General features: G+C 38.7%; 1 protein-coding gene across 1 annotated transcript; it reads right to left on the reverse strand.

Moving 5' to 3' along the window:
• Positions 1–340: 340 nt before the first annotated feature.
• LOC135482873 (ribosomal protein S6 kinase beta-2-like) lies at positions 341–15944 on the reverse strand. The gene is made up of 15 exons (XM_064763344.1): positions 15754–15944; positions 15009–15046; positions 13163–13280; positions 12596–12736; positions 12145–12278; positions 11794–11894; positions 11383–11473; positions 10929–11019; positions 10549–10590; positions 7616–7681; positions 7137–7199; positions 6763–6948; positions 6463–6575; positions 6089–6307; positions 341–3852 (listed from the first exon to the last, which is right to left on the reverse strand). Exons 1-15 carry the CDS (start codon positions 15838–15840, stop codon positions 3774–3776), a joined length of 1569 nt encoding a protein of 522 aa, XP_064619414.1. The 5' UTR covers positions 15841–15944; the 3' UTR covers positions 341–3773.
• Positions 15945–16459: the final 515 nt, after the last annotated feature.

Below are 16459 nucleotides of genomic sequence, written 5' to 3' on the forward strand. Positions count from 1 at the left end.
GGTGAGTGGACTTGTGGCAGGGCACAATCATATCAGGGAGACAACTGAGGCAGGGGTAGACATCTTGATGGTGAGTGGACTTGTGGCAGGGTAAAACCAGACAGACATAGCATCAGGGATCACAACGGAGACAGGGACGGTCGTCTTGATGGTGAGTGGACTTATGGCAGGGAACAACCATACAGAACATAGCAGCAGGGATCGCCTGGCGTCTGTGTCCAAATTGTGCAAGAGAACCCTCACACAAGAAAACTGGCCCAATGGAGTCTGCCTAGGACCAACTTTGAAGACCTACTGAGGGATAACTTTTCTTCTAAAATAACCCAGGAAACACAATAGGTTCTAAGTAGATATTGATATTTATTTCAAAATCTGAATCAGGAATAAAATGTTTTTTCTGCTTTCAGCAATCATTTGTCTTGATTAAAATAATACCATGTTAATTAAAGTATCAATTGATATCAATTAACCATAATTGATTTAATTGACTGAAATGTACAAATGAAATACATGTATTTTCGCAAACGTTACAACCACCCAAGGACCATTCACAAAAACAAGCAGACGCGTTGCAGATCAAAGATCATTTTAAATCCAGGTCAGTTTACCTTTTTTACGCATCTGGTGGAAGGTTCCTTCCATCCAAGTTCGGCATATCTGGACAGACCTCTCATCATTGACATTCTAAGTGTCATAAGAATTCCTTCACCAACGTTTTTAATAGAGAAGGAAAATAAAGATTTTGCAGCCAAAAACCGACAATATTTCCAAACCATGAAGGAAAACGAGTTACATTTTTATATGCAATATAACCATTACAGAGGTGCATGAAAATTCAGGACTTGACAGTACTTGTTGCAAACACAAGAATGATCTTTGAGCATAAGTTGGAACACACTATGAGTCCTCATTCATCACATAAGACCCTTTGGATGAGGTGATTTACCTGGATGGAAATATTCCTATACAAGGCATATGCGACAGATGAAATGAACTACCTTTTTATGGGCTTACTTGGTCCATTTAGGAGTGTTTGTACCTGTGAGCAGGGTTGCTACAATGTATGCTTTAAATGGAGACTTACAAAACCTCTATTTTTTCTTAACTTGGATAGGACCAAGATTCTACGGATACAGCAACAAAGTGAAAATCAACAGTCAATTTGGCTTCAGACTCAAGTTCAGTGCTCGCAAAGTGACGCTAGCTCCTACATGTAGCTCTTTGCCAATACACGTATTATTATTAACCTTCCAGCCAATAGAATCAAAAGAATTTATGCTCATCAGTGCATTGAAAATCAGGGAATTTTCGTCAACCAAATGGCTAACTGCTTGTGACAAGAAGCAGATAATTGGAAAAATCTTGTGGCCATCGGTGACAAAAACAGCCATTTTTAAGCATTAAGTGACTTTCATGCGTAACACTAACAACCCTGCAATATCATGAACATATAGCACCTTGTAATTTACAAATACAGACCCCACTCATTCAAATTCAAAATTTCACTTACGTTAACACAACAAATGTATGTGCAAAAACAAAAGACAAACTGGCTTATACCCTTTGGCCTTTATTTTTTGGTTCTAAACCTTCAAATAAAATTAAGCCACTTTATACATGTAGTGTGAGTGAAATATGATATGAATGCCAGTAGCAGATTAGATACCATTTAACAGAATATTGGGTCAAATTTTGTACTCTTTTGTTCTCTCTGTACTCTTTCGTACAATGCAAATATGCAAATATAGGAACTGCCATTCTCATGCAAGGCTTTGCTGCAGCACCACATAATTGAACATGTACTATGAAATACTAAACATTGTTAAATTGCCTTCACATAACAATACCAACAACAGGGGTAGGACCAATAACTTGACAGAGACATCACCCAAACGACACATCAAGTTGCTCAAATGCCCAGTGTGCTTTATAATCAGATCACAATAAGAACATGTTGCTCTGCAACTCTGCAACTTTGCATCAAAGATCAACTCACACTCAACTGTACAATACAGAACAGATACAGTCTTGCCCAGAGACGATGTGAAGTGTTGCAATATTATAGACGGCAAACATGTGAACAGAGACAGCAAAACAATGATGTGACGTCTGTGGAACGGTGCTCAAAACGTGTACGAGGTCACAGCCAGAGACAACATCGATGAACTGTTGGACCATCATTGTTTAGCCTTCCATGGCCACGTGTTTGCGTACATTGTTGCGGTGATGATGTCGTCTGCTTGTCATTGACACTCAAATGTTTGTGTGCGTATGAAGACACAGACGTGGAAAACGTCAAGGGTCAATACAAGGCATGATGGTGTAAATGGAGGGTTTTGTAGTTACTTAGGTCCCATTTTGGAGACATCCCACAAGGTACAGGTATGTTCCAGGAGGCTACCGTACCAAAACATCAGAAAATGTTTTTGAAACACAACAAATGAATCCCAATTAAAGTCACAACCAGTTAACAGCATACACCAGTTTAAATGATCAAATGAAGATCATTCAAATTCGGACACTGTACCCTGAGAATACTGCAGAAACTTAGTATAAAATCTTACAAAGAAATCAACTTGGTAAAACAGTCTGATGTCATCTATCACCTATCATACCATTGACCATAACGAAAGATTACAACAATGAACATACAGAGGTTAGGACAGATCCATTCACAGGCTGTGATAAGAACGTTTTCTCTTTCATGTATTCTCTCGTCATCTTATACATCACAATTTTATTCCAGGGCACTTTAGCGATTCGATGAAGACAGACGACTCCTGCACAGCCCTAGAACTAGATTTATTGATGGCAAGAGGCTCTGTATTTCAGAAAATATCTGACATTTCTGAATCTTTATTAGAACTACTGCAAGTACTACAAGCAAGAAGGGAGGTAGTCATATGTGGCAACCGGTCTTTGTTCAGTGCTCAGTAGTGGTGTTTCTGTCAGCCAAAGTCATGACCTGCCATTAAGATGGGTCAAATCAAAATTGTCCATAACATCTGTTTGATACCAAATCATCTTCATGGGAAGATTTTAATACTTCAGCTACTCTCAACAAGGATACTTTTCTAAATCAAGAACTAAATTTGTCTATCATCTTGATCTTTCTGCAGGTGTTTCTTATATAAGACTACATTGTATGACTACAGCACAAATTAAGTTTTAGAAATAAATACATAACAGAAAAGCAAAGAATAACAACTTGGACTTCCTTCTCAAGGACGAGTTCTGATAATGAAAGAGACAAGATCTTTTTGGAATTGCTTAATCATTTGAGATTCAGGGAACAAGGAACTGAGTAACTTATAATCCTCTGGCAAGGCTCCTGAGCCAGTCCAGGGATGCAGAGGATAGAAAAGCCAAACTATATTGTGGACATTTCTTACTTTCTTCCCAAACTGTCATTTTGATTTTGTGTCAACAGGATCAAGTGCTGGTGATCATTTTGGTGCCGATTAGAGCACTGTCAACGCTTCAATAGTCTTTTTATTTTCCCAATTAAGACACAAAGTTTGTATCATGGACAGGGAGAATAGCAAGAACTTTTCAAAAATCGATATCATCGTCCTTAGAGAAAGAGTCCAAGGGCTACCTAGGATACACAGCAAATATGGCATGGCCTTGGTATCCTGCGTTCACTCTTTACAAAACCTTACCTTGGCCGTCTAATCACAAACTGCATCCTGGGTAAACTACATCTATGAAATAAGTTAGGCCAGATCCAACTATCCAATCCAGATCAAACTACTTTAACGAGATGAGATCGCTTATTTCTTTTTTGGGCTTTTATCTTGTTTGGGCTTTTTTGTGATTTTTGAGAAAAATTTCTGAACACAATTTTCGACCCTGAAAAGAAGAGTAAATTTTTACCAATTGTTTTAAATATAAAACTGTTCCTGTCATTAATGTCAAGCAGGTAAGAGGGAATTTGGTGGATATAGTGGACGTTGAGTGACGTCATCAGGATGGCCATTTTGGACGTCAATATGTACCTTTGACCCTGCTGACGTCGCTTACAATGCCATGTGTGGAGATAATGTCATGGATGACTTTGCCACATTTGATTTTACTGTCAGTGCTGCACTCATGACAAAGTGTGCCAAAATGAAGCTTTTTGCAGTGATGACGTCATCTGCATGGCCTTTTAAAATAGACTAGACAATGAAAAGACGCTGTCTTTTGGCATCTTTTTTCTTTAGCTGTAGAAGTGTTTATCAAGAATTTAGATTGTGATAAGAGGACCAAAATACACTGAAAACTGAAACTGAAAAGACAACACCAACTATGTTCATGCAAAGTGGGCTTTCATGTTTGAGTTTTGGTAAAGACGGCACCAACATAATATCAAGTCCCATCATTTCACACATAATGTACACAAAAGATAAGGATTTTACACACTTGAACAGATTCCCTTGTGGCAAAATTTCCATAAAAGAAAAAACCTCAAGTGTGCAAATGCCTTTTGAGCTATTTACTGATTTTAGGGCAACACAACCAATTCCCTAGAAATCGGGTGTCAAACTACCAGTATATTATCACAAGCTCCAATCAGAGACCTCAATCAACCTTGCACAAGATTTACATTAAGGCCTCTATAAAGATAAGTAGGCACATTGGGTCAAATTCAAGAAATTGTTTTAGTCCAAGGAGTACTCAGTTTCAGGTCGATTCAGGATTGATGCCCAGATTGTCACATGTTGGTGAATATTTGTTTTCTGCTACCCTAAATTCTCCTTGCACACATGTACTTTTAAAATTTCTCTTCCATTGCAAATACCCCTTCAAATTTATGAAATGATCAGGCTTTCATAAATGAGGCAGGGCTCTGCCCTGAATCGGAAAAAAACAATTTCTGATTTATCCCAAATAATTGTAATTGTATTCTTAATCTTAAAAACATGAACAGCCAATGAAATAAATTCTATTCTTATTGCAATAGCACTCAATAAATACAATTATTGGTTTAGTTAGTAAGCATAAAATCAATAGTTCCTGAGAGCTATCACATTTTGAGAGTGATCACTCTCCACTCATACTCATAGGAGAAAATAGTCACATATCGTCACATTCAAAAATGTTGGTCAAATTCAATTCGATTCTAACGCATCTAAGCTCACTTGGGAACAAACTGATTGCTTCAGCAACTCGTGATTTTGAATGAACTCACTCAATTCATTTCTCATGTTTTTCACAATTTTTTGCCTCCACCGAAAATAATGTCTTGATATTGTGTCATAATAGTTGCAGCTTGATTCCGACTGGACAAGTCCAGACTCAGAAAGCCGTCTCATCTCTGCGGTATTTTACACATTATGACATCTACAAAAAACCTAAAAACTTTTTGGGTTGTCCCAAGCAATCAATTTTGAAGTTCTAAACACAATATAAAAGGAATTTGTTTTATGCAACCCCCACCCAAAATACTTGGTGTGCAGCGAAGGGCACTCCAAGATTTCAGAGTGTGAATATTACCTATTCACGTTACTGAGACCATTAAAATGGTCGTCATATTAAAATGAAATGATTTTTTTTGGGAAAAATTGAGTTTTAAATTCATTTGTACCTAATTCTCCCCTAAATGCAAATATTTTGACGCCAGAAAAATAAATTAATGTGGTGTTTGAGACAATATTAATAAGCTATATTTTCTAGTAGTAGTTTAAGAATGAGCGTTTGTACACATGACATATCATCGTTTAGTAAATCACATACTTGTCCCTTATATTCAGGTCAAATACGATCACAGGCTGTCATTCCTGGGTTATTTTCACTGTTCGAAGTGACAAACCAGATCTGCAATGCAGGACTACAAACTCCCAAGACTCATTCAGAAGAGAATTTAAGACTCAGTTCTGCTTCAGTCTTGAATGTCTGGGCCAGTCTCCAACCAGCAATATATGGTCAGATCTATACCGCTAAAGAAACAATGGAGTACTCGTGGGACTTCTATCAAGGCACCAGATTCTGCCCGAGGACAGGACAAATAACCCAGTTGATGACACTTGGAAGGAAATTCCTGACAAACCTAAGGAATCACTTCGGATAATTTATAATAATTTGCCTAAACCTATCGAATAGTTACGTCATTCGTAAATGATGCGGTCGATTCTGGTTGACCGGGAAGGCACCAGTTTTCGGACCCCCTGCAGTGTTCTTGACAGCGATGGCTGGGGATCTTGTGGCCCCGGTGCTAGGACGCGGAAGACTAGATGACGTATCCATGGCTTCTTCTTCATTCATTTCATCCATCTGCATGTCCTTGCTGATTGCAAATCCAGCTAGTGGATGATCCTTTCCTGGACTGCAAGAAAACACCGAGATTAGAAATGCACCAGGAAGACAGTTGGCCCGCCGAAACTAGAACTAATGACATTCCTCAAACTCAATATCCATCTGGACCAAATGAAGGGCTTTTGTTGAGTGAAATGCGTTCGTATAGAGTTAAATTCTACTAACCTTAATGGCGTCCTCGGACTTTGTCCTATTTTCCTAGGCGATCGAGTTTCTTTCACAGAGATCCAGGGCTTGGTCATTTCCTCCAAAACAGATGGGGCGATGTATGTGAAACCCTGAAAATCAAATCAATAAAGTCAAGACAGGGAACAGCTTTAAATTGGCCTGACATAAATGTGCATTCAGTTCACTAGTTGGTACATGCGCATGTTCTCTCTCACACTGCAAATAAACAAACATTTGTGGTGGCTGGAAAGTCCACCCAATGGGCAACTCTCTCCTGCAACCTGACCATGTACTTACTAAGAACACTTGATTTGCACTCTCACTCAGCTCATGTTCATCAGGGGAATCTACTGGCGTCTGTTTGGTGAACTTTGTGTCGAATTGGCTGACATCTTCATCGCCTGCCAGCGTAGGTTTGAATGGTGGCTCGATTCTCCTGGCAATGACGTCTGGCCATCGCAACTGCCGGAAGAACGCATGGCGCTGCAAAGAGAGTATATCTATAGCCAAAAAATCAACATTGATGAAATCTCTTAGAACCCAGAATCAAGATAATCAAGTCCCACAATGAAGTCAGATATCATCATTGCCAACACATCTCATCATATAAGGCAAATAACCCTTTAGTAGGAGAAACTTATTTAAGGCATATTCACTATTCAAATAATTACCTTGATTGGTGTAGCATCGTCGGGTCCACTTCCAATTCGATCATCAACCTTAGTCCGCAGTAACTGAAATAGGAGGAGGATTTCCATTCATAGACATTAGAGGTAAACTGAAAACATGGTAAACAGCCTTATCAAAATACCAACCAATTTTCTCTTTTTGTCGTATTAAAGGAAGACTACAGACAGGAGCAAGAGGGACAAACTTGCCATCAGGTAAATTATATGCATAGTTAGGTGATTTGGTTGTGTTTGATTCTGCGATTAATATATTTCTCGTACAAGCGTCATTAGTTTCGATGTTCTGTGAGATAGTAGAGACCCTTATTGGCAACTTTGTGAAACTTAATCAGACCCACATGGCTCCTGCCCAATTTTTCTCCTTTGTTCTATTACATGAACCCATCGCTTTTAACCTATGAATGCATAAGGACAGAAAACTTTCGGTATCCGGGCTACGTAGTCCCTCGTCAGTGGCTTACCTTCCGAATAAGATCTTTGGCATCTGGGGTGAGGTATGGGGGTAAGCTAAATTTACCCTTAAGAATCTGCAAAGACAAGGACACTTGCATTGTAAGAGGTGAAATCAAACAACAGTCCAGCAAAATGTAATCAACATTTATATTCTTTACCTATTATTGAAAGAAAAAGGCCTTAGGTTTTATCTGTTTTTAGTCTGAAAGTAACGTAAAATGATGCTGTTAATAATCAAACATTCTTTTCCTCTCCACACTCATGGTTGAATACATTTTCTGTATGCTTCACTACCTGGATTTTATAAAGCAATGCAACATTTTGCAAGTGCACAATAGAAGAAGCAGAGACAGAGCTAAGCCGACGACAACATGGCAAACTTTCTTTCTTCATATCTAATACTCATGCATGCCAAATTTTAAAGGCAGTGACATTCACCATCTTAGCACTAACTTTATGTTGGGCAACATGGCACTAATGCGAAACGAATATCTAGCAGTGATCTGAACAAACCATCCTTTCTATGAGAATGGCCTTCATGCTCTAGACCAGACAATTTGATGACAAACTTCTTCAATCAGCAAAACCAACGCTTCGGACTCATATTAAGAACCGTTAACTTAAACATTTTGATTTTTTTCCAAAGGGTTTTTTCAAAGAAAATTCATTATCAAGTATTTTAGGAGGGAACACTAGACAGAATAGGATGCATCACTAACAACCTACATAGAACACAAAAATAAGACGCCAAATCTCATATTTATTCAAAACGCCAAGTTTGCATCCAATCCAACATGAACCTGACAGAGGTTATAATCATGTTACAAGTCAACCTAACATGAATAACCTAAACAATCTTCAAATTCTTCCTGGTGCTTGGCTTAGGGTCTGAATTCAGTGCAGCCATTCCGATAGAATATTGTTAACCAAGTTAAGAAGTTTCAGCAGTGCAACTAGGTAGCCACTTATTGCATTTGCGTAGTTTAGGATCTAATGGGAAGTCCTAGTAACAGTCAAATGATTACATATTCACAGTAACTGTACAGTCAGGTTAAGTTGTCGTGGTTCTTCACACTGTTCAAGGATCTCTCTCAGGTTCAGTTAACTTGGCCAAAAGTAAAACCAAGATGCAAGGGGTGCTTCATCTAAAATACTCTCAAACGGTGCTAATCACGGACAACAACCATCACATCAAAAGGAGGCTAGAAAAAGTGAAAACTATCATTAAGTTGTAAGTTAAGATAAGGCCTAGAATTAGCCCTGTGGACTGAGGACTGCAGCTGTGCAATACAAGTTTTTTTCCTGTGGTTTGCGTAGGGCAACCTGGAATGGCGCATTGCAAGTATCAAATTGCATTGTACTGCATGAGTAGTTCTGCAGCAGATCATACATTCACCAAACCAAGCATTCGTTTTGACTCGAGGGTAGATGTACTGTTTTCACTGTGAACCATGAAAATCAAGAGAAAATGATCAGAGACAAAGGCAGATTATAAAATCGCCAAGAACTGCACCCCTCTGATATCCTTTAATGCATACATTATGCAGTCATTGGTACAACTGTTTATTTTCATAAGCTTCAGCCACATAGATCAGTCGTTACACATTTAAATAGGGCACAAAATATACGGGCATAACAAAACAGAAATGCACTGCTACAGCAAATGCAAGGATAAACATTCATGGAAGGACAGTACTGGAGACATGGCTGAATGAAGGGTAGATACACGGTGAGACATATAATCGACTCTTATCAAACTGAAAGGCCAAAAGGTTAAACTGCCTGAGGTTCAAATGGCATGAATGGATGGTGAGACAGCGCTCAATTACAGTACGGCATCACTGAGCCACTCACTACTGAAACTGTAACATACTGGTACATAAATATTAACTTTTACACTAAACTCACTGGATGCATTTGGATGTTATACCAACTATTAAACAACACAGATTCTTTTGGGAAAGACAACAGCTCAGGTTGTTATATTGAACGACTTAAGATTGTAAAAGTGGATTTTGATTTTGAATGCTTAACATCACTGCAAAATAATGAACATGCAGGACCTGGTGATAGAAATAAGTCCAATGCTACTATGGTAATGAAATTTACTGAAGGAGATAACGCTTAGTTAAGCTACTGTTGGCCTTTGTTTCCAATGCTGAATGAGCAACTGGGCCCTGATATTTTGAGTACAAGTTCCATCTTGTAATAAATCATGCCATTAGTGAATATCTGTTTTAAGGTCCGGCCTCCTCCCATGTACATGGTACAATGAATGTAGTCCACGCCACACGCAACTTTTCAAAAAGTTGTTTGAAGTTCTATTTGAACCCAAGCAATGCAAAAGGAAGACAACAAGAGTAGAAGGACAGAAAAGGTTACATGTACCGGCAAGAATCGCTTGTAGAATGGTTCCTTCTGTCAAGTACAGCAAAATTTGTGTTCACTTGGATTAGTGTGCAATAGCTTGGTATCATGGGATCATACATTGGTTCCTTTTACTTAGACGTCCAAGTTAAACCAACAGAAGTAAGTTTCAACAAGATCACAGTATGAGCTGACCCCACCCCAGCTGCAATTTACAATACCGTGTCATTTTTGGCTACTGAGCGGATCAGCTACATGTAGGGCATTTTAACAGCATTTACTGGCAAGAGACTAGCCTTTTTTACATTTTCATTATCCTGAGTGACTGACCTCATTTGAAGAGAAAGTGAAACTAAGATCCCATAGAGGCACAAAATCGAGTTGCTATTTTTTGTCAAGCAAATCAAAAACTTGATTAAATATATTCAGTAAAGTGGTGAACTTTTTTAGCCAAGTACGAATGTTTCAATCAAAGTCAAAATACAAAATGTTAACACATTAGGTTTTGAAATGGCAAAGAGTTCTTACTACTACATGTAACTACATTTCTATCAAGACAGCTCAGTTTACCAACCTTGTCTATTGTCTTTTTCCTGTTCTCAGCTGTGAACGGCGGCTGAAAATAAGACAATTATTATTAATAATATGAAGATTCTGTCAAGCTGGTACAAATAAAAGAAAATTGCAAATATTGACTCTACTGTAGAACACCAGGGCTTGGAATTGCAAGGCAATCGCTTTGTGCCCTATCTTTAATCTTGGCCGATCGACTTTTGTCAATGTTTATACCTGTATGGGTTAGAAGTGAACAGAAGTGACAATTGCAATGTCTCAGGTCCCCTTGAAACCCAAGTCTCCTTGAAAATTATCATAAGGTCACAGTAGATTAGTTCAAACTGCAAACGAACTATCAGCGCAAAGGAACACATTAGGCACTTAGTGCTATTTACTTACTGCTCCTGTTAACATGTCGTACATCAATGCTCCTAAACTCCACCAGTCCACAGCCTTCCCATGACCCTTTCTTGTTAAAATCTCTGGTGCCCTGAAAACACAACATGCAGATTTAAATCAAGTTGAAAAAGAAGTGGTCACAGTTAAAACAAAACTTTAATTTTGTATCATATCTTCAGCAATGCTGTTTTCCCAATGTGATCATGATTTACTGCCCATCTCTTCAATCAATTAACTGAAAATATTATTTGGAAGTTTATAAACTGGACAACCAGAAACAGGGCCATCTAAGAAAACATTGATGTTACAGCCATCATCTCTCCCAGTGAGGAGCCGGAATCATTACATAAGCCTCCGAATAGAGATAGATCTAGATGGCAAGGCCAACCAACTAAACAAACCCTTGCCACCACAACAATGAATTCAGTTCTGTTTTGAGAATTTCTAGACTCACATGTATTCTATAGTTCCACAAAATGTATGCGTTATTGATCCGTCGTGAATTGATTCTTTACAGAGACCAAAGTCGGTTAGTTTTACATGACCTGGAGAAAAAGAAATCCATTTAAATGATGAACAATGGCTTATCCGACTGTATATTTCACACACACTGCCTCAGGATTATTTTTGGTGAAGGTCAAATGCCATTTTTGAGTGTTGGGTACCAAACCTGTTTTGGATTTAGACTTTTGTGGGTAATCCGGAGTCCTATCATCTAACAAGAGAATTCTAAATTAATTGAAACTTAAAACTTGAACACAAATGCCAGGCCTGCTGGAAAATCACTACATGTAACAAGATTTTATAAGCTGACCATCAAGAGACATGTCTAGTCTAGTAACTACATTGGAGGCGTTCTACTTACCATCCATATCTAGAAGAATATTTTCTGGCTTTAGATCTCTATACACGATTCCTTGACTATGTAAATGTTCAATGGCTAATGTGATCTCTGCTAAGTAAAAGCTGAAATATAAAAAGTTAATCAAATCAAATACACGTGTCATGGGAAAAGAATATGGCTCTCATAGTCATATCCTGTGATATACACACCGACAAAGTAACAGAAATAAAGTCATCATATTTCATGTAGGTTCATGTCATGTAACGTGGAAAATCTAGTACAAATGGTACTGTCACAATTTATATGAGGAGACAATTTTTAATTTTAACAATTTTCTGCAGTTAGTTGAAAGGGACATTAGCTTGAACTCACCACGCTGTGTCCTCCATAAATATTCCTTCTCTTTCTAATTGCATGAACAATTCCCCACCACTTAAATATTCTAATATTAGATATAATTTGCCACACGTCTGGAAGGCATAGATTAAGTCGACTAAAAATGGATGCTGAAATGAACAATAAAGAAAGTGAAAATTCAACACAACTTTCAATTCACAACAATCTACCATACGACACAAACCAAGCCACGGCCTTTAAAAAGAAAGAATATTTCAGAAAACTGTCACAACTTTTTGCACAACTTGCATGCATAGATTAATTTCACTGTCAAGAAACCTAAAAAGCTGTACAGCAAAGATCTTCAAATAGTAATTATCTAATTAGCCAAATCTCAGAGTCAACCGATGGGATCAGCAGACTGGGCCAAGATCACCGACTGAAGTGGTTGACAAAGGAAATGAGTGAAACTTTCAATTCAACCTACCCGTACGGCCTCCAGAATATTTCGTTCTGCTTTTGTGTGTGCTGTATCTTTGGCATTTCTAACTATTGTGGCTTTTTTCAATACTTTCATGGCAAATATTTTGTTTTTGTCTTGTCCTGTAATCTTTCGAACTTGAAAGACCTTAAAAACAAAATCAATGGCATCATGTAGATACTAGGACCAGGAATGACTCTACTGTTTAATATGATCTTTAGTTTTCATAGCGTTGGGAGGAGAAGTATGTTCTCATGAGAGAAACCTTGTTCAAATTCAACAAATGATAGAACCCAACAGGAGGGGGTTCTGCAATGTGAACAAATCCTTTCACCACACAGAGTTACAAATTTAATCTGATCAGATATTTTGTAGCTCATGGCTATGTGTTACAGGTTGAGGCTAGCACAGACAGCAGCCCTGTCACTGAATCATGATGTGTCATAAAATATTAACGGACCACCTAATTTGTAGAAGCGCTGACTCACCACTGTCATATATCTCAACAAAACTCAATAAAGTCATGATATAGGCAAACAAAAGGTGTCTTTAAATCATGGGCAAGTTCTTTACCTTTCCATAACCTCCTTTTCCTAACACTTTCAGCAGTTCAAAATCTTGTGGACCAACTGTCATCTGACCAGGATTGACCGTCATTTCTGATAGTTCTAAGGTTTCTAAATATTCATTCCTGAAAATAAGAAGAAATCAGTCTGTTATTTTGATGTTTCAAGTAGTTTTTGGCAACATTCTGGCAATGGCATTATAAAATTATAGCATAGTACCCGTGGCGCAGGCAGGTTCAAATGGGCTATACCTTGAATAGATTAAATTGCAATAAACATCTAATGTAATATCAAAAGGAGCCATATCGAAGAGACAAATTAAACCAACCATTTGTCCACAGACTCGGACCTAGCTGTGGCGTGCTGTATGCGTGCATATAAAAGTATATCAGTTGGTCCGATTGAGATGATGAGGCAATGCCTCGTTCCTTAGTCAGCAATATGCGCCTTTTTATACGGAGAAGAAGGAGTACCCAGATAGACCTTCACATGTCGGCCTCCAAATGGCTCGAACCATCACTACTATAACTTTAAAATGCGTGCTCCTCCTATACATGTAGCCAGGTCTCGGGCAAGGCACTTACTCGACAGGCAAGCTAGAAGTTAAGCACCGTGAGCAGCTCCTTGATAAGGCAATTTCAGGTTCAGCGCTCCTCTTCAGATCAAGTATTGAGAGCTGTGGTGAGCACATAAACATACCATGGTAACCTTCATTATCACGGGTTAGCTCTGGCTAACACAGCACCCATAAACAATAGACCACCAATTTGACCCCAGCTCCTTACTGCGGGAAAACCCAAGTCCAGCAACCGAAAGTACCAAAAATACATTTTTGTTTACATTTGAACTGCACACATACGTTTGTTTACAATTTCTTTCCCCGCGAAATCTCGAAGATCAGGTGACCTACAATCGTGGATTGAAAATAACATTAACCTTGGTTCTGGAGGTCAACACGTGTACAGGCTGTTCCAATCACCCCCCTACAGCCAGCCGTTCAACAGTTGGTGTTAGTCACCCCACAGGGAGTGCAGGTGATTCATTAATCCCCTGCATAACTAAACAGCAATGGCTTGGCTTCCGTGAGTGGTAAGGAGAATTGACCGTGTCCGATTAAAAAATCCTCATTACTGCTCCGCTGAAGTAAATTTCCGAAAATAAACATGACGTTGCATCAGGATAACATATCACCTGCAAACGTGCAAAATTTCGAGACGAAACACGACCCCCAAATGGCACTTTAGCGAGCCGCCTTATAGTATTATGATATAGATCACCAAATCAGCATTATCAGCCTTGTTTTTTTTAATAGATAGTTCGGCCCACAACCTAAAAACAGCTTTTTTTCATGTCTTACATCACAATACATCATCAACTTGACATCACATCGCGATGTACAGTGTAAGGACTGTAAAATGAATTACATGGTACATGCCACATGCCACATGCTAAAAGTAGAGAAGGAAACAACTTCTCTCATAACATACATGTACACTGATATGATAGCGGTCTTTTACATTGTTTTTACAATGAATGCAAGATTCAGGCTAATGACTTCATCACACAGACCAGGCTGGTCTTCTACATGTTGTCATGTACCACACCACCATAAATATGTCAAACGAACATGACAAGTGAAATACTAAAATGGGTCAAAAGACAATTGGCCACATAAAAATTTACGATAATTGAGCATCCTCTTTAGATCCTAAGGTGGTTGGGTGTTTTTTATCATTTCAGTTTGTTGCCATGGAATAAATCATGGAAAAATAAGAAAGTAAGAGAATAGAGTGTGAACATTGTGGCAACCAATAATTTCTACCTATCGGCAGCATGCACCTAGTAATACTTACTCTAAGTCTATGTTTGGGCCACTTTCTAGGAATTCGGCCTGGAACAAAGAAAATATTCAAATGATGAAATGAATATTCTGATAAGACAGACAAAAGATAGCAAGCCAAAATGACCATGACAGACTTTGATTCAGTTAAGTTAGGCACGACAAATCATAGTTCTGCCCTTTAGACAGACCGAGGTTCAGGACAGACCGGGGTAACCTATATATATCGTAGATGATAACAGACTATAAACCCTAAACTTTAACTTTAACTTTATCCGTGTATATGCCACAATTAAGGATAAACTCATGATCAAGACTATGCACTACCCTCGTCCCTAGTCTTATGGATGGATGGGTACGAGCATTCATAGGCCCTTATGTAGGACTAGGAGTGTGCACATTCATTTTGTTATGACTCCGATTCATCTTCTTCGAAAAGGCCTTTTACTAGTATTAGTATGGCTCTTTCTCTGATTCTTCTTCTGTCGAAAAGGCCGAGGCTGAGACTGTCTGGCGCCATGGCGTAATTGACATTGACTCAAATGAACGTAAAAACCTATTGTAAAGTTGGTGTAAACTCGTTCCATTTGTTTTCCCAACTCAAGGTGGTACAGGGGCCTATTGTAGAGGTCTACATATGTATGTACTGCGTGTGTGTCTGCGACTGCGTAGTGTGTATTGCATGTATTGTGTGCATGATTGTGCAAGTGCATGAGTGTACAGAAAACTTCAGAAACGCAAGATGGAAGAGGAATCACCTCTGCATCTTCCGGGAATTCCTCGTCTGATATTTCTTCTGTATCGCCGGGACCATCGTGGAGCTCGAAATCGAACACCCCTGCCATCGTCTATCACAGTATTGTTTCACCAATGACCATAAAACACAATATTTGGCACGAAGAAAGGACAAAATCGGTCAAGATATCACGAAAAACCGGCAAGACGGAGATTCCAGTGACGTCAGAGCAGCATGTGATCAGATACTTCCGGCTGCTCTCAGCCAATGACAATCATCTTTACAACTTGGGTCACTTACATGCAATCTTGATTTCTGCTCTATTCTCCCCAACAAAATGCGGAAAAAGAAAAAGGGTCTTGAGTCGTCCTTAAATAAAAACCCTATCCTTTTATCACCCTCGAAGTATTATATTCGACATGCAGAACTTGTTTCCAAGAATTTCTTTGAGACGACGGCATATATTGGATAGTATTTTTAGATTTTGCTCTTCCATCTGTCATTTGCCCTCACTGACAGTTCCTTGTGGGAATGTCACAACCTGTGTCACAACCAGTCCAAGACACCCTAACCTTTGCATCTATATTCTAGGGTCAACAGTTTCCCCAGTCCAATAATACAACATAACTAGTTTCAACTATACATTGAGGCCATCACAATAACTACTCCAGAGAGACAACATTGGGAGTGTCACAACCAGCTGTCCATCCTCAGTTATTACATGAGTA

This window comes from Lineus longissimus, chromosome 2, assembly GCF_910592395.1.
Source record: "Lineus longissimus chromosome 2, tnLinLong1.2, whole genome shotgun sequence".
NCBI classification, from domain to species: Eukaryota; Metazoa; Nemertea; class Pilidiophora; order Heteronemertea; family Lineidae; genus Lineus; species Lineus longissimus.